This window comes from Pseudopodoces humilis, chromosome 23 (genome assembly GCF_049639895.1).
Source record: "Pseudopodoces humilis isolate 2021_Gansu_Grassland_sample_001 chromosome 23, ASM4963989v1, whole genome shotgun sequence".
NCBI classification, from domain to species: Eukaryota; Metazoa; Chordata; class Aves; order Passeriformes; family Paridae; genus Pseudopodoces; species Pseudopodoces humilis.
In genome coordinates this window covers 7,628,423-7,648,089 of record NC_142222.1, presented here as the reverse complement: position 1 = coordinate 7,648,089, position 19,667 = coordinate 7,628,423, and the positions used below count along the sequence as shown (strand labels likewise).

Below are 19,667 nucleotides of genomic sequence, written 5' to 3'. Positions count from 1 at the left end.
AAAAAAACTTTTGGTACTCTCTGGGCTGCTCCTCCCAGCCCGGGCAGGGCTTCAGGACAGTCCTGAGACCAGGGGACTGTAAATGCCCATTTGAAGCCAAGATTTTGTCAGTTGGAAAATTCTACTGCTGGCCACAGGGGTGCCAGCTGAAAGGAATAATGTCTGGTTTTACTGAGACTTGGAGACATCAGAGCAGCCTGGCTCACTGCTTGGTTCAATGCTCAGATGATGAGGTGGGGATGACAGTCAGACACTATCCCTGCTCAGGGCACCAAACATCTGTGCTGGATGATCCCATCCCATCCAACAGCCCACCACCCTCCACTGTGAGCTGGAGGACAATGGTCTTGTCCTCACAGCCACAAAACCATCTGCTCCTGGTGCAGTGGTTTTTACTCATCTGTTTACACTGTAGTTGTGTAAGCTTCTCTGGGTCTGCAATGTCATTTCATCTCCAGGCACTGCAAAACTTCACTGATGAAGAACAGAGCTCATCAGAGTTTCCCCTCAGCGGAGGACAGTCCAGAGCATCTGTTCCCTACCACCTACAGCAGCTAGAGAGAAGGCAAGAGGGAAGGATGCACAACCTGCTGCACCTCCAGGAGCTGCCACCTGTGCAGGGAGACAGGGATTCTTCCCTTGGCAGCATCAGCAGCTGCACAGGCATAGGCAAGGTGCCTCCCATGGGAGAAGGGCTGGTGCCTGCTGCCTCCACAGCACTCACTGATGGTGAGGCCTTGCCACATGGAATTTCTAGGTGCCCACACGGGGATTTGAGCTTCTCTTAGCAACCTGGATTACATAAACATGACTTTGTTAGCAATCAGGTGAAAGCCATCCCATTGCCATAACGAAATTCATATTATCAAGCACAGCAATGAGGTAACTGTTTTCTGCAGGATTTATTACAGCCCTTTCCAACTGCAGGATGAGGCAGAAACAGAGAGGGAATAGGTGCCTGGGATAAAAAGCAATACTTTGCAGACAATAGCCAACTGCCTGGCAGCACATTGTGGGAGGAAGGAGCCCCAGAGATTTATGGCTGACTTGGAAACAAGGACTGAAAGCTCTGCAAGTTCAAAGCTGAACAGTTGGGGCCGTGATCTGGCACAGAGGCAAGCTCTGCATCTGGCACCCTGAAAATCCACTGCCCCTGCTGCTCCCAGGAATAACCCCAATGGCATGGATAATAAGATCTGATACAATTTCAGCATCCCCATGTCTAGCTCCTTCGAAGAGAGGAGGCATATCCAGAAATAAAACTGCAGTGAGGAGGAAGACAATAAGAATGAGAATTATGAATGAGAAGCTAAACCGAGTAAGGACCATTGCAAAGTTGTCTTGTGCTGAATGGAAGGAGATGCCCATTGAGATAAATATTTGCCTCCAGAGAGGCAGCTGGGAAGGGCAGTGAACCTCAGACACCCCAAACAAAGGCTTTCTTATAAAGGTCTCATTCAAGATGCTGACTGGTACAAAATCTGCTCTGCCACAGGCGAGACACACATTCTTGGTGCCTGCTAGAGATGGAAGGGATGGAGGAGCTGGGGGGGGTTACAAGCTATGCTAAATCAAATCTACTATAATTCTGAAAAGAAACAAACAGCAAAACTCTCTATTTGTGTGTGAGGATTTAAAGTTCTTTTCAAATAAACAACTGTATTCAACTAAATATGCAAAGCAGGTTGGTTTTGGCAGTACAAGGCACAAGGGAGGCAAGTGACTAGTAGAAAATGCACAAGGTTTCTTTCACTGAGGGATAATTACCTTGCAGCATATGGATGAATCTATTCATCTCAAGATTGCAGTCTTAATTTTTATGTAATTATTACTTTTTAAACCATATTCTTTCAACATTCAGTTTTCAATACTCTATTTAACATTTTTCAGCCTTAAAACAGGGCCTATACATCACATCTCTGGAGAAGCACCCTGTTTTTACCAAAAATAATGAAAACAAAAATCCCACAATTTTAACAGCTTTGCAAGTTTAACAAAGACTGGAGCACCCATATCTTCTTCCTCAGCATGTGCCACCCCTCATCTCTAGAAATAACATACAGACACATCTGCAAAACTAGAATTTAATAAATGGCAGGTTAGTACGTTAAAGTAACCCAGGGTGTATTACAAAATAACAGCCTCCATTTTCCTTAAATAAACAAAAAAAATCACTTCAGCTAGAGAATATTCCACACAGAAGCATTACTCACTTTATTCACCATAACTTATTCTCACAAGAAAATACAGTTTTCCATTCAAGCAAGCCCTTAGTTCTGAAGACTCACTCAGTTTTGTCCCACTAGCCCCATAGCCAAACTGGGTTACACCTTGCACTGCAAGTAATGAAAGACTTAAGAAAGGAGCATTAGAAAGCAGCCCAGAGTAACCTATGAGGTGGCCCCAAGAGCAAAAACAGCAAGTAGGGAGGGGGGAGATACTTACAGGAAAAGCTGCTGGCCGGCACGGGGAGCGTCCCTCCAGCAGCTCCCACTCGCTGCAGTCACACCGTATGTTCAGTTCTCTATAAAACTAGCACAAAGCTGATTCCTTGGAGCCTTTTCTTTCCAAAGAAGCATGGAGAAGCTCGAGGAGGAGCACAGCCTAAGCCCACAAACCCCAGCACACACACACAGCACAGTTGTCTGCCGTTTCTGTGGGAATCTGTACGGCACAAGTGTGGTTTGGGGGCTGCTGTGATGGAAGTGAAGACAGCTGCTCTCACTGAGCTGATCCAATGACAAAAAGAAAGAAAAGGAGGCAGACACAGGTCTTTAATAAGACATTTATAAACGCTTTCCCAAGCAGAACACTGGCACTAGCAGTGAGAGTGCAGCAGTCTTGGGACTGTTCTGAACTGGAGAAATTTATCTTGAGAACCAAGCACTGTAACGAGCAGCCAAGTAACGCATAGTGCTTTCCCTCCACCAGAAGAAGTAATTGAGCAGCAGGGTTTTGACATTTCATAGCCTTTTTACATATTGGAATTTTGCTCAGGCATCATTCCTACATAAAAACCCACTGGGATGGACTCTGGGACCATTCCTACAGCACCAGCTGAGGTGAGCAGCCAAGCAGCACATTGCTCAAGCAGGTGCACACAGGAAGACCACTGACTTATTCATTCAGAAATTATAGCATTAGCTCAGTCCCAATCAAATGCAGAATAGAAGACACCAAAAAAAGAGCTTGGCTCTGTCTGGAGGGCAATTATTACTTTCTGGCTAGACTGGAGCCAGTTTAGGGGATCCCAGCAGCTCCCTGAACTGGGAACAAGATGCAGGAGAAGTTGCTGTGTGTGCATAACTCAGGGTATTTACTCATAGGGCATAACCTGAGCAGCCATGCACAAGCAGATCGACTGCAGCTCTAACAATCCATGGGAAAGGAAAGTTAAATGACAGGAGACAGTCTAGTTTGACTCCAGCTCTGGCACAGACTGCCCGAGGGCACAGTATTTACTCCAGCTATGGAGGAAGCATTATAACCTCTCACACATCCTCGGAGTGCTCAGTGATCTGGTTACCCCAGCCAGGTCAGGTTAGCTGGAGTCCAGGGCAGTGTTTTCCCTGGTGTGACAGGTGATGAGCCACTCACACCTGTGCTCTCAGTGCACTTTGAGCAAGGCAGAGGCCCACACTCCCCCAGCTCAGGCTCAAAGCATCCTTTATTGGGTACATTTGTGCAACTGGGAGCTGCAAGCTCAGGCGGAAAGTGTTCTGCTGGCACCATGGAATCTCCCCACATTTAGGGCTAGACATGGAGCAATGCAGCACAGCAGTAAAATCTTCCTCACTCCTCCTCCCTTGACAGATAACCACTTCTCATTTCGACCTGCTCAATCTCAGAAATATTTCTTTGGTACAACCACAAGCTTTTCTCTGACTTTCTAATTTTACTTTGCTCTGCTTGCCTCTGGCAGGAGTTAGGATAATCTTCACAGCAATTGCTCTTTACAAGAGCTGCCAGCCTGCAGCCACAAATGGTATTTCCTCATGCCCTGTCTGCAGCTACTCTTGAAGGAGAGAAACACAAAAATTTAACGCCTGACATGTAAGAATGAAGGAGGATGCTTTGTTAGCTCCTTATCTGAGAGGCTGATTTTCAGTGTGACCAGCTGTGCTGAGAAAGAGTCTGAGCCACTGGGATGGTACCAGCACACAGACAAGCACTGGGCTTTTTTCCCTTGCATGTAGTTTTTCCTCTTCCTCAGTAGAAACATGACATCAGTACAATTACAGCATCTCTTTGAGAAGATGGAACACCTGAAAAAGGGAGATCAGAGGCCATCTCCAGCACCCCAGAGGAACCATAGCAGAGGTAAAGACGACCACCTCATAACTGCCAAGCAGACCTGGGCACAATCCTGGGGCTGCACTGTACTAAACACAGCTTTGATTCATTGCTCCATCAGCCATTTATTCCTACAGCCATACATCCATGCACAGAGCAGGCTACACAGCACACAATGGACTGATTGTACACAGCCCCACGCTATGCAGAATGCAGTTTGTTGGGCTGGCTTTGCTTTGCCTAATCTAATAAAAAGGATATTTGAGAGTAGATTAACACTGAGTCATCTACTTCACTCTAAATACCTGGCTTAAACAGCTAAGCATCCAATTCAAAAGGCAATGAGCTGTACATGAACAGGCATCATTTGAAGAAAACTCAAATCACCTATTTGCAGTGGGTGTCTTATTTTTATTTTTTTTTGAAAGTAAACATGACCATGATCCAGATCTGATCCTAAAATACATGAGCTACGACACAAACATCGACCCCCACAGCAAGTGCTCTCAAACCCAACAGATCTAAGCCACAGTGACCAGCAGAAATGACATAGGCAACTTAAATGTTGGATGAAAGGAGCAGATCCCGCCCCAAAGCTGCATCCCTATTCTGATGGGCATAACCACAAGCACAGCGATGCTACTGCAGACTTACACCAGCCCAGCTGAGCAGGATTCAGTTCATTATATTCCAACCTCCATAAGCTGAACATCTGTGGGGAGCAGATTTTCTTTCCCTGCTGTTGTGTGAATAGCTACAGACAGAGAGAGCAGGAGGGCGTCTGACCTCCATATGTCTTTGGTGTGTGCCTCATCCACAATGAACGAGCTGAATATTAAGGATTAACTACATCAAATCCTCCTAAGAGTATCTAATCATTAAGACAATTAAAAGCAGACTCACAGTTATCTCTATGTGTTACCTGTAAAGCTGATTAAACTAAGATTGATTCAATGTCCTTTTATATTGCTTGGAATGCATTGAATCATTTATTGGGAGAGGAATGCCACCAAAGCTACTTCTTCCCTTCAGGAGGGGAACCAGAAAGGGTGGAGGAACCACCACCTTCAAAAACCCCAGTACAAAAGGTATTTCAGAGTGCAGGATGGCAGGCAGAGCAGCTCACAAAAGGCACGTGTGACTGAGTACAAGCCCCATGCAAACAGCCAAGTGGTTGGTCCACAACCAAGCCAGAAAACTTTGGCACAGGTGATGCCATGAGGATGAGAACAAATATACAGGGTCTCATGACAGCATCTGTGTCCAAGGGGGACATAACCTCCACACAGGGCACTCCACACAGCCACAGCAGCGATGAGGGGACGCACTCAGGCTCTACTGATCCCTCAGCAGAGATGTTCCATGGTTGCTCCCACTCCTCAGCTGTACCTCAGCCCCAGATCAGCAAAACAGCAACTCCCATTTGCAGTTTTTCCTGTTCAGCCCTTGAAAACAATCTTGTTTTCTTTCAGCCACCTGTTAGCTCCTTGACCAGGTCTGTGCAGATCCAGCAGCTCTGGCTACTAAGGGAGTGCTAATCTGCTGACACCATAACGGAGGGATTTGATCCTCAAACACTTCCTGGCACCTCAACCTCCTAATTCCCCAAGGAGCTGAAGACCCTGTACACACAGAGCCATTAAAATAAAGCAAGAACTAATCAAACTTCACCAACACCAATGACACATTTCCAGCAGGATCACTAATCCGACCCCAGGGTTGCAGCATAGATTTAATTGAGGACAGCACTCGGACAGGAGCTGACAATACTGATCACTCCATGAGGCCATGATGCAAAACAGCAAAACCAAATGTTTGCTAGAAATAATAGCAGCCCCTGGCCCCATGATGTGGGGTCTTTTCTCTCAATTCACCACCACGTAACACCCCAAGTTAATATTAATCAAGAGGCACAAAGCCTTTGAACAGACAAGAATTAGGTCCCTATGTCTGTGCCAGTCAATCAGCTGCTCTGGACATTACAATCCTATTTTGTTGCAGACAAAACAGTGGTTTAGTGTCTTTAATATTTATTTGAGAATTAGAATTAATAGATTGTTACAAAATCAGAGAGGCTCAGCAGTTTCTTGCAGCTTTATTAAAAAAAAAACCTGTGTGAAGATGCCACCAAACCATCAATAATTACCTAAGAACAACCTCCCCAAGTTCTCTCTTATTACTGAGGCATAAATTCCCCAGGAAGAACACCATCCCTCCCTCTATTTTTTACCACAGAAAATTCTAGAAGCAACAGAAATTGCTTCTTACTGCTATGCATCCGGCCAATTTAACTTAAAAAACCTCCTGAGAAACTCGAGGGGTGAACAACTGATTTCCAAGTTAATTTACCAAGATGTTGCTGTTAACACTGTGGCAGATAAATAAAAAGGAATGAAGATTTTCCACTGGGAAAGGCAAGAGAAAGGCAGTAAATACACAAGAGAGCTAAGGTGATGGTGAGATTTAGGGTCCTCCAGCAGAATTGAGGAGGGTACAGATAAAAAGAGACTTGGCCACAGAATTGCTGAGTCTCAAACTAGAAGCAGCCCTCAGAACATAATCACATTTCTAGAAAATATATTAAAAAATAAAAATAAAAATTAACCCCCTCATGAAAATCCAGCCCTGGGGCACAGCAGTAAATGTCCCTCAGGAGGGACCAGCCTCAGCCCATCAGTACCCAAAATCCAAATGCAACTAACTGGGATCCAATACCCAGCTCAGGCTTATCAAACCCTCATTACAGCATATTTTAGTTTAATTACCCTATGGAACCAGTCATCCCCTTCCCTTTAATGGCCCTGGGAGCGTTACAGTCTGCTTCACTTTTATTTTTAGTGAACAAAAGCAACACACAGTGTTTGCAGAAGCAGACATTATGCCAACATTATTAGCCTAGCGCATTTATTCTTCATCAAAAATAATGCACAAGACTTATATGAAAACAAGAAGGCATTGCCAGGCTCACAGAAATATGCTGTATAGTTTAGCTATCAAAGCATAGATTTTGGCAGTAAAACCAGGTAACTGCTGAAAAACAGTTTGGATATTGTTAGCCATGCCTAAATACGAAATTTATGTGACATACTTGCACTTGCCCATTCAGAAAGACAGGATCCATCTGTAAAATCTGAGGTCTATGCTGGATTCTGACTGAATGTACATAAGTCTCACAGAAAACTTAACAAGTTTGGGCTTTTTTGCCTCAATCACTGAAGTCTCAATGTTGCCCAGCTCCTTCTGCAAATACAAACATTTCTTTTGTCCCCTGTCTTTTGCTAGATTTTTTTAATTGAACAGGAGATTTAAGAACCATAAACAAACACTAGAGCCAGCTGACAGCCAAATGAAGTATGAAAGGCAAATTTCTCCTCCAACCACGTTACTCTAACACTGCTCTGAGCAGACAAAACCCACTCTGAAATGTGAATGCTTCTCCTCCCAGCAGCTTTCACCTGTTCCACCAGCTGGGAGGGCTCTGTGGGCCCATTCATCACAGCTTCCATTCTCTTTCCATCTTGCAAAAGCAGGATTTTGCTTTTCCAGGAGGAGGGTGAGAAAGAAATTGAGACATATGAGCTTTGTAACAAGAAATCCAAATATTATATTGAGCCCTTTACCCGTGACCCACACCTTTAGAACAGAAACTTCTCTTGAATGTGGGCTCAAGAGCAGTGACTTTCTTCACTTGAAATATGGGAAATAAGCCAACTCATTGGTGGGAAATCCTCTCCTAAGGCAGCTAGAGATGAATTTTCAGTCTGGGTAAGGAAAACAGTTACTGCAAAGCAGCAGAACTTATTTTTTCTGTTGTTCCAGCTTTCTAGGAGAGAAGGGAGGGGTATAGCCAGCAGGGACACCACTCAAGGCTGATTTCTTCCAGGAGTCCATGTCAGCTGTCAGTTCCCCACTGACTTTCAGTGGGAATGACACTTTTGTTTTCTTTATAAAAAAGCCCACAACCACAGCAAGCCAATGTACCTAACCCAGACCACCACCACAAAAGCTCTTACACCTAACAGCTCTGAGAGCACCAGCTCAGGTAAGGAGACAACAATTCTCCACTCAAGGAAAGCTCAAAGAGGACGTAGGATATTCCATAAGCTGAATTGACTCTGAATATGTTTTCAGGAAAAATAACTCTGATAGAGTATGTGTGACAAGCTGGCTCAGTGTGACTACAACACATTTGGTCTCTAGAAACCCACAGCCATGAACTGTGAAATTCTGCACACACAGCATCTCCCATCTGCATCCACCCCCTTTCTGGTACGTCAGATGTGACTTGTCAAGAGTACATGGAAATATTGAAGAGGAATCTCCATGCCTGGGGAAGGAAGAGAGAAATGAAAGACAGATAAGAGACACTTGATTTTCTACAAAAGAATGTGGACAGAACACTGGGGAAAAGAGAAAGGAGAAATCAAAGCAACTTTGTGTGTTCCAGAGTAAGAATAAAGGGAAGTACCTCCACTTGCACTTGTGCAGACAAAATTAAAGATAAAATTAGGATAAACTTATGGGAGGGGAAGAGGATCAAAGTGTGAAGCTTTTTTGAGAGATCTGCAGGAGGAAGAGCAGGTACAGCCCATGCAGGGGCACAGAGCAGCTCTTGAGCAGGACACTGAGTGAGAAGGTGTCAGAGATAACACTACCAGCCCAACCACTGCTATACACCCAGCCCAAGTTGTTTAATTAACACCACTGTGCTCTGCTCTCACCTTCCAGGTAGGAATGGCTCAGTGCTCTGATTGCTCCAGCAGCTCCACAATTTCCAAAAGCCTCCTGCACTGCCCTGAGAGGCAGAGGAGCAGCAGTACATCTGTCACTGAGTACCAACCCACCATCACAAGACTTCTCCCCTTCTCCATGCCCACTTTTTTCCAGGAATAAAACTTAGAACGTCTCAAGCAAAGGCCAGACTGCATTTGGAGCCACACAGGGCACTTGGCTGCACATCCCTTGGTGACAGATGGCTGGAGCTGAACAAGGCACAAAGGAACTCCAGTGAACAGGCACTGCATTCAGCCCAGAGGTTGCCTTCACCCTGCCACTGACTGACCCTTTCATCCCACAAGACATGCACCAACTGTGCCTGCTGAGATGCCACTACAAAGCCTGTGAGGGGAAGAGAAACCTCAGATCTTTTCTCTCATTTTGATGTTTTTCATGTGATTAAAATCAACTGAAAGCAACTCCATGTCACACTGCAATTATAAATCCAGGCCCAAGCACCTTGAGAGAATCACAACAGGGAGTTACACAGATACATCACTGGAGTTCAGGTTCATTTCTCAAACACAGTTGAGGGTATGGAGAAACAAGGGGGAAATTCAGAAATACAGGTCAGAAAAATAACTTCAAAATACACAGCCAAACCTATCAAGCTTTTCCTTTGTCAATTTATGCTTCCCTCTAGCAAAAAAAAAAAAAAATAAAAGGATACTTCAGTATCTTAGATTTGGGCACAAAATAAAGAAATCAGGCTTTCTAATATTAAAAGCCATTTGCACAAAACTGCAATCCAAACATTTGGTAATAATTGGACCAATGTGCAAGGGAAGAGCAGCACCTTTCCAATCCCTGTAGTGCTGTATCACACCAAAGGATCTGGAACTCTGCCCGTGACCTCAAGCAGCGATTGGCACCTCAGACAAGACTTGCAGATGTGCAAAAAGCCAAGTTAGAGCTGTGGCTTTTACACTACTGTTTGGGGAAAGAATTTACAGTGGCAGAGGTTATACACACACACTGTTGGTCACTGAAAGAGGAAAGAGCTCAGCTGGAAGAATCCACGAGCAAAGCACAGCCCCTGATGTGTAATAAGAGAGCAGAGCCAGTGGCTCAGCAGCAAGGAGAGTCTGTGTGTGAACATCCTGTGCAGAGGTTGTGCCTGAATCACCATCCCAATGTGCCCAAGAAAAACAGAACCTCAAAGACAGGTATTTTTTTGTTTTGATTAAATAATTAACACTTCTGCATTACTCTGTCAAGAGACAGCATTGTCTTGTGACCCTCACTCTGCAGCATCAATATCCCAAACTAATTTGTTTGAGCATGCTAAAGCAAATTTTGGCCAATATTATCCCCTTGATTAGAAATGCTGTCTAAGAGGTAAAAGGCTTTCCTGATTCTGCTAAATGTTCTATGTTTTGGAGACCGAAACACATGGCAAAGTAACCAGGAATGTAGAAAGCAGCCTGAATTATAAGGACAAAAGGTTGACAGATCTAAAGCAACCAGTGACCTTCTCAAATGAAAGTGTAATGTAGTGAAAGTACAAGTTTTGATAGGATATACATCATCCTGACATGTTTTCCCAGAAGCAAGAAGAAAGCCTTTTTTAACAAAGTTAAATGAAAAACATGACACACGAAACTCCCATCTTGAATATTTACTAAATTATATATAATAAAAAAACAACCCACCAGCTAATAAGCCAGAAAAATGAATCCTAAGCAAAATACCCCCTCAACTACTTTTGAAGTGTTAATTCTACTGATAATGGCAGTCTGCACAGTTTATGTATACACTGGATATAAATCAACACCAGCAAGGCATGTGTAGGTATGTGAAGTCATTATTCAAATCCTAGGGCTTCAAATGATTCTGTTTGAACAAAGGCACTAATTTGACATGAACAGCACAGGCCAAATCACCTTAAGTGCTCAGTCATTACTCCTGCATCCTCACAGGCCAATAGCAATGGCTACAGGGCAGTGTTTAAGGTCACGGGGGAGGTTCCCATCTGCCTAATTCCCAGCCCTTCCCATGCCAGTGTCTGTACAGGCACCTCTGTCAGCCCTAAACATCAGGGGATCCATCTGTCTCCCTCCCACTGCACAACTTGCCTGTTTTGCGCATTACTTGGGAGAGGGAGCCCATTTCCTCACCCTGTTGCACTTGTTTTGATCCATCAGCCCACGTACAGATGGGGAATTTCACATCCCACTGGCTCCACTAGTGCACTGCCTCCAAGCCGGGCAGTCTGGCTCAGCTCATGCCCCTTCATGGAGCCCTTACCTTCCTTTGAGCCAGTGGTGACAGCAGCTGTGGTGGTCCCTGATGCCCGTCCCACTGGGCTGGAGTGCTTCCCAGCCCTGCCTGGGATTTTAAGTCCACTTGGTTTCAGCATGATTCCTGTCCCCTGTATCTCAGGGTCCTACTGCCAGTGTCTCAAAGCTGTCCTGGTGTTCAGGCTTCTTGATGGTGCACCTCTTCTTCCATTGTCACACACCTGGAAGAGAAGAGCACAAAAAATCAGATGGAGAATGAGTGGTAGAGCATGGACCAGGCTTCCAAAAAGCAGTGCCCAGCTCTGTCCTCACAGCCCTAGAAGAGTCAGAACCTGCCATTTCTTCTCCTAAAAAAAGAGGGTGATATTTTCCCTCATCTCCCATCTTCATGTTACTTTTTTTTTTTTCATCCCTCTCAAAGTCCTGAGCCAAACCTGAAACTTCCTGGAGCCATTAAATAAGAATTTAAAAAGTTTAAAATTAAAATTTTAAAATCCTGAAATTTAGGATTTGAGTCATTGAAATGGTTTTGATTGGTTTTAAATTCTAAAGGCTCAGTTCAGCACCTGCCAAGCCTCAGTTGTGCTGTCAGAACCCTGACAAAAGGCACCACCTTTCATGCAAAGCCCTGAGTTTCACCAGCCCCCAGGGCAGCCTCTCCAAACTGGCAGGGAAAGAAGGATGAAGCCAGTGTCTGAGATGGGATTTTCAGCTCCTTTCCTTACAGACAAATCTCAAAACTTATCACAGGAAAAAGGGCATTTGACCCTATGGATTTACAAGAAAATTTGAAAAAAAAACCAAACCTCAAAACTTCTCAGAACTTAAGCATAACTCTACCAACTATTCATTAGTGAAGTCACAACCCTTCTTTTTGTCATTCCCTTCCCAGTAGGCAAATGGAATTAAACCTCCAAATTCCTTGCAAGGATGTTGCATCAACAAGCACAATTTTATGGCAAGAAAGGAAAAATAAAGGAAATTACTAAGTTGTTTAAAAAAAAAAAAAAAAAAGCAAAAAAAAAAAGAAAAAGGCAGTCACATTCCTAATGGATAAAGAAAAATAATAAAAAATTTGAGTCTTTCAGCCAAAAGGAAGCTGGGGCTGGGAGTCAGTGGAGGAAAAAAGGTGGCAGCAGAGTAAGGCAGGGACCTAATGAGAAGGACGAACCAGAAAGTGAGGACACTGCTTCCTGGGCAAAGGAAGGATCCAGCACCCCTGAGAATCAGTGCAGCAAAGATTTACAGATGCTGCAAGGAGGGAATTGCAATAATGAGATGGGAAATGATTAAGGCATGAGTAAGGACTTCAACACAGGCTGGGTCAGAGGGAGCAGAGGGCTGGCACGGCTCCAGGAAAAGCTGTGAGCAGACACAGAGGAGGGAAAAACCGCAAGGAGAATTCCAAAACTGTAGTCCCAAGGGCTCACAAATGTCTAAAACAACGAATTGCAGTAAGAGTCAGTCATCCTACATCAGCTTAAAGAGACAATGAAAGGAGGGATCAGCAGATCCCTGGGGAGGGAGCCTGAGCAAAAAAAATGAGGGACCCAAGGTCTTTTCCCCATGTGCTCACAAAGGTGCTCAGTACCTGGGATGGATTCAGACACCTGCAGATATTCACCTCAAACAGAAGTCAGGGCTGGCTACGAGAGGCAGGATGATCCAATCACATCATCCACAGCAGAAATAACAGACAAGAGCAGGAAACTTTTCTTAAGGAAAATATAAAACAGCCTTCCTGCCACAGAGCTGGCAAGGAACAGTTGTCAGAGCTGGACAGGAGGCTGCAGTGAATTTAGTGTGTTCCTCTATTTTGCTGCTCATCTTTGAGGGAACAGGAACTTCATTCTCTTTCCACATCACATTATCCCTAAAGATCAGCTGTCCACTCCCACCACAGGATATTGTAATTTTCTGCTTCTTCTCAGGACAACTGGATATTTTTACACTGGGGAGGGAAACAAGAGGAAGTGTATTCCCACCACATAAATATTTCTGCCAGAAATCTTTACACAAACACATTTGCTTTCAACACACCAATGCTAAAACCAAATGAACTCCACAGGCTGCTAATCATGCTCCCCTTGGAACAGACAGATGCTTTAATCCTGAAATACAACCACCACAACCAGTTCATGGCCAAACTCACTGGGGTCACATCCAACAGATCCAAAAACTTCTCAAGTGCCACAGGGAATGGCAGCAGATCCCCTGCCTGGCTGTGCCCATGGCATGTCAGTTTATGGGGAGAGTCTGACAGGGGCAAGCTCATCATGGAAAGTGTCACTGTCACAAGCTGCAGGCTGACCACAGCACACCCCTGCACATTCATCATCACACAGGGAAATAAGGATGAACTGGAGTAAATTTTACTACAAATGCAGTTTGTCAGTACTGCACAGATAAAAATAAACGTCTGGGATGCTTTTAAAGAACTCTGTGCCTGCTGCTGGGGATGGATACTCCTTCTCTGCCACAAGTTTCTCCCCCACTTCAACACGAATGTATATGAGCAGATTTTTAGGAAGTTCTGAACGCTTTGAGCATGGAGCTTTTCCAAATGATGTCATTAGGACATCTTCACCACCCAGAGCAACTCTGCCTGAGCCGTCCTAGTCCCACATTAGCTCCCAAGTGAGTGATGCTGCAGAAATATCCCCGGCCTGGGACACAGGCCAGTATCTCCACAGGGCACTGCCCTGCTCCATTAGAGATAACAACATGCTCTGAGCTCCCATACAGAACCCTCAGCTTCCCAACGGGCTCTGTGAGCAGAGCACTCCTGAAAAACCTGTTTCCAGCTCTTCTAAAAAATCTGCTTCCAGCAGTAAAGGCTGAACACAGGCAACATGTGGTGTGAGAAACACATCAGCCATCTCTCTTCCCTGATACTGAAATCAGCCAGAATGGGCTTTAAGCTCTATCCAGAAACTTCAGGAGAACTGAAAATTTCTATTCTCTATGTTATTTATCATTCCTAGTCCCCATATTACCTGCACAAGCTGTATGCTTTGCCCTCCTGCAAAACTTCATGGAAATGTGACTTTCTCCAGATACACTGTAAAGAAAACCCCATCTGCCCCTCTGGATATTCCAGTGCCACCAGCTCTGCTTATTTTGTTTTTATTTCTTTTACAAGACATGACAAACAACAAGCATTTGTCTAGATATCTGCTAGATTCTTCCTGCAGTCTCTCTATACTGGGATGAATGGTTCTGTCTGTTCCCACAACCAAGAAAAGCATCCCAGGAATGCTTCAATGACCAAAATTCCATCAGAAAAGGGGACAGCTGAATGTGAGTCAGACAGGCTCAAAAAGGGGAAGTGTCTTGGGCTGATTTTATGATGATACTTTATTCCCTCCTCATCTGCTTTATGCCCAGAAATGTCTGTGGTATTGTGGCTCACAACCTCACAACACTGACCATGCTGCAAAGATGGGTTAGGGACTTCAAGAACAGAATTTTGCCTTGAAAATCCAAATCCAAGGGCCAGGCTTGAAGTGCTCAGCCTTGGGTGAAAGGGGCAGGAAATGAATCCCATCAGAGACAGGATATGGTAACGCCAAACTGCAGCTTTGCTAATAGAGACAGAGATTACGCTGAGAAGAGAAGGCAATTTTATCTTCTAATTCCTTAAGATGCTCCATCCAATCCAAGGTAATTGTGCCATCACCTTCTCACTTCTCTGATGAGTTACTCCTGCTGACAAGCCACCAGAAACCCATTTCTGAGGCACGTGGCAGATTAGGAGTAAATCCTTGCACTTAACTGAAGCATAGAGGAAATGAGAGACACTCATTTTTAATTAAGGTCAGACTCCTCTTCCAAGAAAACCTTTCCTTCTCCCATAGAGGGAATGGAGGCAGAGTACTGCAGGAATGAAAGGAGAATACTGCTTCCAGTTATTTGTAGGGAAAACCAGGGAATCCTGGTACCATCTCTCAGCCATCAAGTATTTTCTGTCTTGCAGCTGGAGAATTCAAACAGGTTTTCAGCCATAAAGCTCTGCTGTCACTACACAGTTTCCCTGACAAGTGTGAGAAGGTGTGTTTAGTCTTCTTGTTCACTCAAGTTTTGTAATAATTAGCACAGAATGCCAAGAGAAAGCCTAGAGGACTTTTATTTAAAAGCTCAGTTTTTTAAAAACTAATTCTAACCTCTATGATAGGCTGAACATCCTGTGATTTACTTCTAAAACAAGATTTTTAAGAGGAGCAATGTGCAAAACCCTCCTATTGCACTCTAAAAACCACAATGCAAATCCTGAGGCAAAGTGCAGAGAGAAAAAGCCAAAGTACATTCAAGGAAGTCATCACATAACCTGTGGAGTAATTTATGGGCTGGATGAGCTTGTGCTCCTCACACTGACAAAATGCCTTCTGAGGACTGATGCAGCAGATAGCAACAATTCTGTACTAATTGCAGAGCAAAACTATCCCTAATTTGTGGGAAAAGTCCTGGACATGGTCTTGGTTCTGCGTGAGTTTCTGCTCCCTAGAGCTCAGCCCTGGGGGCAGGGGACAGTGTCCCTGCAGAGATTTATTAGGGGCATGACACCAAAGTTGCACATGGGAAGGGAACAGAATGTACACAGAGATTTCACAACTGGTGTCCTGCAGGTCAGTTCAGACTTGATTTATCACCACTCTATTCCATTAGAGATTTCTCTACAATTCATGAGGCTTTGATAAAATCCAACTTCCCTATTCACAGGAAGTCTTATTTGTGAAAACCAGCATCTGGAAGAGGAACACGAGGAGAGCAAGCCCTTACAAAAAGCAGCCTCCCTACATCACAGTGCAGAGCAGTGGCACAACATCTTTAACACAAACTGATCGTGTTTCAACCAAAAAGGAAGAGCAAAAACTGAGTTGTCACTTCTAAAAATGGCAATCAAAGTTGCTGGCATCCTAAGGCAGAGTGTATCATAGCACTCCATAAACCTGAATCATATGATCACCAAAAGTACCATTTGACTTTGACATTTCTGTCTAAGTGTGCTGGAAGTGCTCCTACACCTTCCTGGCACCTAGCCAGTGTGCTCTGGGGAGATTCAGAGATTAAAAAAAAGGAATAGTGCTTGCAGATGCTTCAAAGACATCAAGATTAAGCTTGCAGGAAGCACTGATATTGCCAGTATTGTTTACTAGAAAAATAAATAAATATCTTTACACACATAAACAAAGTTTTCCTATGGATCAGACTCAGCAAGTTCAAAAAGCTACTCCACAGACCCCAGTAAAAGCCCACAAAAACAGAGACATAAAAGATGAACAGTGAAAGGCAAAACATCCTTCCTTCAACAGGCATCTTCTGTCTCACCAGCACACTCCACACAAGCCTGCCTTTTTGTGCAATATTGTCCATCATTAAATCTCCATCAGGTATGGCTGGAGGATGGGTCACCAGCTAAACAAGCCAAACTTACCAGCTGGGAAACAAAAGTCCAGAGGGAGGAAGAGAAAAAACAAAAGGCACTTAGCCAAGGTTGCAGACTGACCTGCTCCAATTTGCATAGTAAGGACTTCAGTTATAAAACAAATAGCTAAATGCTAAATATAGCCAAGGAGGGGCTTTATTCACCGGGGCCAACTTCATGCTGATGGGAGCCACAGAGGTAGCACAGTACACAATATAAAACAGCCAAATATGAGGCTACAAAGCCCATTAAACACAACTGGAGAGGGTGTTTAAAAAAAAAACAAAACAACTCCCTCTTTTTCTAGGGAAGTTTGTTCCACAGCCAGGATAGTCCCTGCATCCAGGGGAGGCACTTGCAGGTCATGAATGTGAGTGTTCACAAAGGATGGGAAAGTGTTGCTTGTTTTCAACAGGCAGCTGCTTTTTGTGCCTGTCAGGCTACTGAAGAGTTTCCAGTACTAATTACAGGACACAGAAGTTGTCAAAGCATGATGCAACAGATAAATAGGGGAGGAATATGCCAAAGGAAGAAAAAGAACAGATCAGCCAGAGAAATCCTTTGTCAGTGACTGTCAGAAGCTGGTGCCTAAGGCTGGGAGCCTTCCCTGCCCCGCCAGAGGATGTCCTGCAAAAGAAGTTCACACTGTAAAATAAATTGTGATGGCTTCTGTCAGTGAAACACCTTTGAACAGAAACAGGCAGATAGGCAAAGTGACAATGACAACAACAAAGCAAAGGGGAAGGCATGCACTACAGAAAAGAGTTCAAACTGGGCCAGACTGCCCAGAGAGGCTGTGCAAATTCCTTCACTGCTACATTACTCTTTGAAAAATTAAAAATCTTCAAACCTCTGTCTTGAATGGCAGGTGAAGACAGATCCAGTCTGGAACAGCCAGATGGATCAGATGATTTCCTGAAGTTTCTGTGAAATCTTTCCAGTGTAACCAACATCCACGTGGTCTTTACTACACTACACAAGTTATTCAGTAAAATAAAATAGAACTGATTTTGACCAAGAGCTCTGGCACAGGCAATACAATTAGATTTCCACTACCTTTTTTAAAGCAAGCATGTGTGAAAGCACAGGAAAGGGATTTATGAGGAGCAATAAGGGATTCAAAAGTTCCAAGATCCACATACCCAACATCCCCAGAGCATTTCATTCATAAACCTCAAAGGAGGTCAGAATTACACCTTTTTGTACCTGGGAGAAACAGATAGAAAGAAACTATTTTTCTCAAGACTTCTGAAAAAACAGTGGCAGAGATGGTACCACTATCTCCCTGAATATCTAACCCATCAAAGCACTTTGGGAAGTCCTTCTGAAGAGTTTATTTTATAGACACACAGTATAAATATTTTCAAAAATAATCATCTGGTTTTCACAGGCACAAATGGAGTTGTCAAGGGAGTCAACAGCAGAATTCAGAGCATAAACGCTCAAAATAAATTAAGGTTTAGATTCCCTTTGTGCTTCAGAAAACTGGGATGAGGAGATAGAGATTCCAAGACAGGCTCAGAAACTGCAATATGGAATTTTGCCAGTCTGTGCCACATTCCTCTGCAACTATGCAGGTGACTAAACATTAGCTAAATACAAATAAATAACTGAAATGAAAATATCAATTTCAGTGCCAATTCAAGTCAGCATCATATTTAATTCAATCAGTCTGAAGTTTAAAAAAAAAAACAACAAAAATATGACAAAGCTTGGCTTTATTTCTTCACACATCTTTCTTTGCTTATGCTGCATCTGAACCAACCACAGATGTTTTATAGACATAGTTTAATTTATTTAGAATGGGATAATAAAAACTGTACCAGTGTACAGGAATGATTTCCAAAAAGTCTGCTGCAGAAACACTGTGGGTTTGCTGCAGGTTCTATTTAAAAAAAAGGGGTTTCAACAGGATCTTTTTTTGGGGAATAGCAGAAAGTATCAGTCACTTGCAATAAAGTAATTTTTCCACAACAAGAGCTACTGCACAATCATATAAGAGCAAGAAATTAAATCCAGCTATGAGGGGAGTGAATTTGCTTTGTCCTGTTTAGCATCAACACACAACAGAGCACACAGGCTGCTCTCAGCAGAACAGGGAAAGGCTCCAAGAGCACAGGGGTGCTGCAGAAAGAGACTTTGTACAATGATACACTGAGAATTCTGTGTGTCTCCATCAGTGTCAGCCATGAAGACAAGAGTTTCCATGTGGGATAAGATAGGAAGGACCCACATGGAGAAGACAGGAATAGAGCAGGACACAAAAAAGACCAAGCCCAATTCCTTACTCTAACCTGGACTTCTGGAGTGAGCATGGACAGTTTGTTTTTATTCAGTAACTCAATGTGGTTGTTTTAAAAAACTCACCAGTAAAACAAAGCCCAAGTCATGCTGGAGACTGACATCACCAGTACTATCCAAGCCTGGCTAACAAGACCTGAAATTCTACCATAAATACCATAAGAACGGTGATAAAAGAACAACAGCCAGAGACTGATTATTGGGGGCATTTAAAGTCAGAAACAGAGGAAAAAAGAGTGCTCTCAACCCATGTCAGCAACTTCCTTGGTCATTCTTGAGACCTTGGGAGATGGAGAGGAAAAGAGTCACAAGGTATTTAACAAAAGGCATCCATGAAAAGATAGATCTCTCTATAAATATCCACAGATATCTCTATAGATAAGTGCACACCAGTGTCTAACACAGGCTAAGTCACATTCAGGTCTACCCATTCCTGGGCTTTCCCAGAGCTTTAAAAGTATCTAACCTTGCCATGCATTGTGTACTCTCTGCAAAGCGCTACCAACACCATGTACCTGGGGTATGGAACTTGTTTTAAATATTGTCTCTTGTCCCCACCAGAATTAAAAAAAAAAAAAAAAAGTTAATTTCCCCAAGTTTCATGGACAAAGGCAGCATTTTGATAAACAAAA

At 43.7% G+C, this 19,667-nt stretch overlaps 1 protein-coding gene across 6 annotated transcripts in view; it reads right to left on the bottom strand.

Annotated features, from left to right (window-relative positions):
- Positions 1-19,667, bottom strand: part of CLIP2 (CAP-Gly domain containing linker protein 2) — a 70,364-nt gene that overhangs the window by 38,539 nt on the left and 12,158 nt on the right. For all 6 annotated transcript variants that reach the window (XM_088066180.1, XM_088066182.1, XM_088066181.1 and 3 more), the window contains one exon: positions 11,317-11,530. In XM_088066180.1, the coding sequence (XP_087922306.1) occupies positions 11,317-11,428 (112 nt within the window). In that variant the 5' untranslated portion in view covers positions 11,429-11,530. The remainder of the gene's footprint in view (positions 1-11,316; positions 11,531-19,667) is intronic.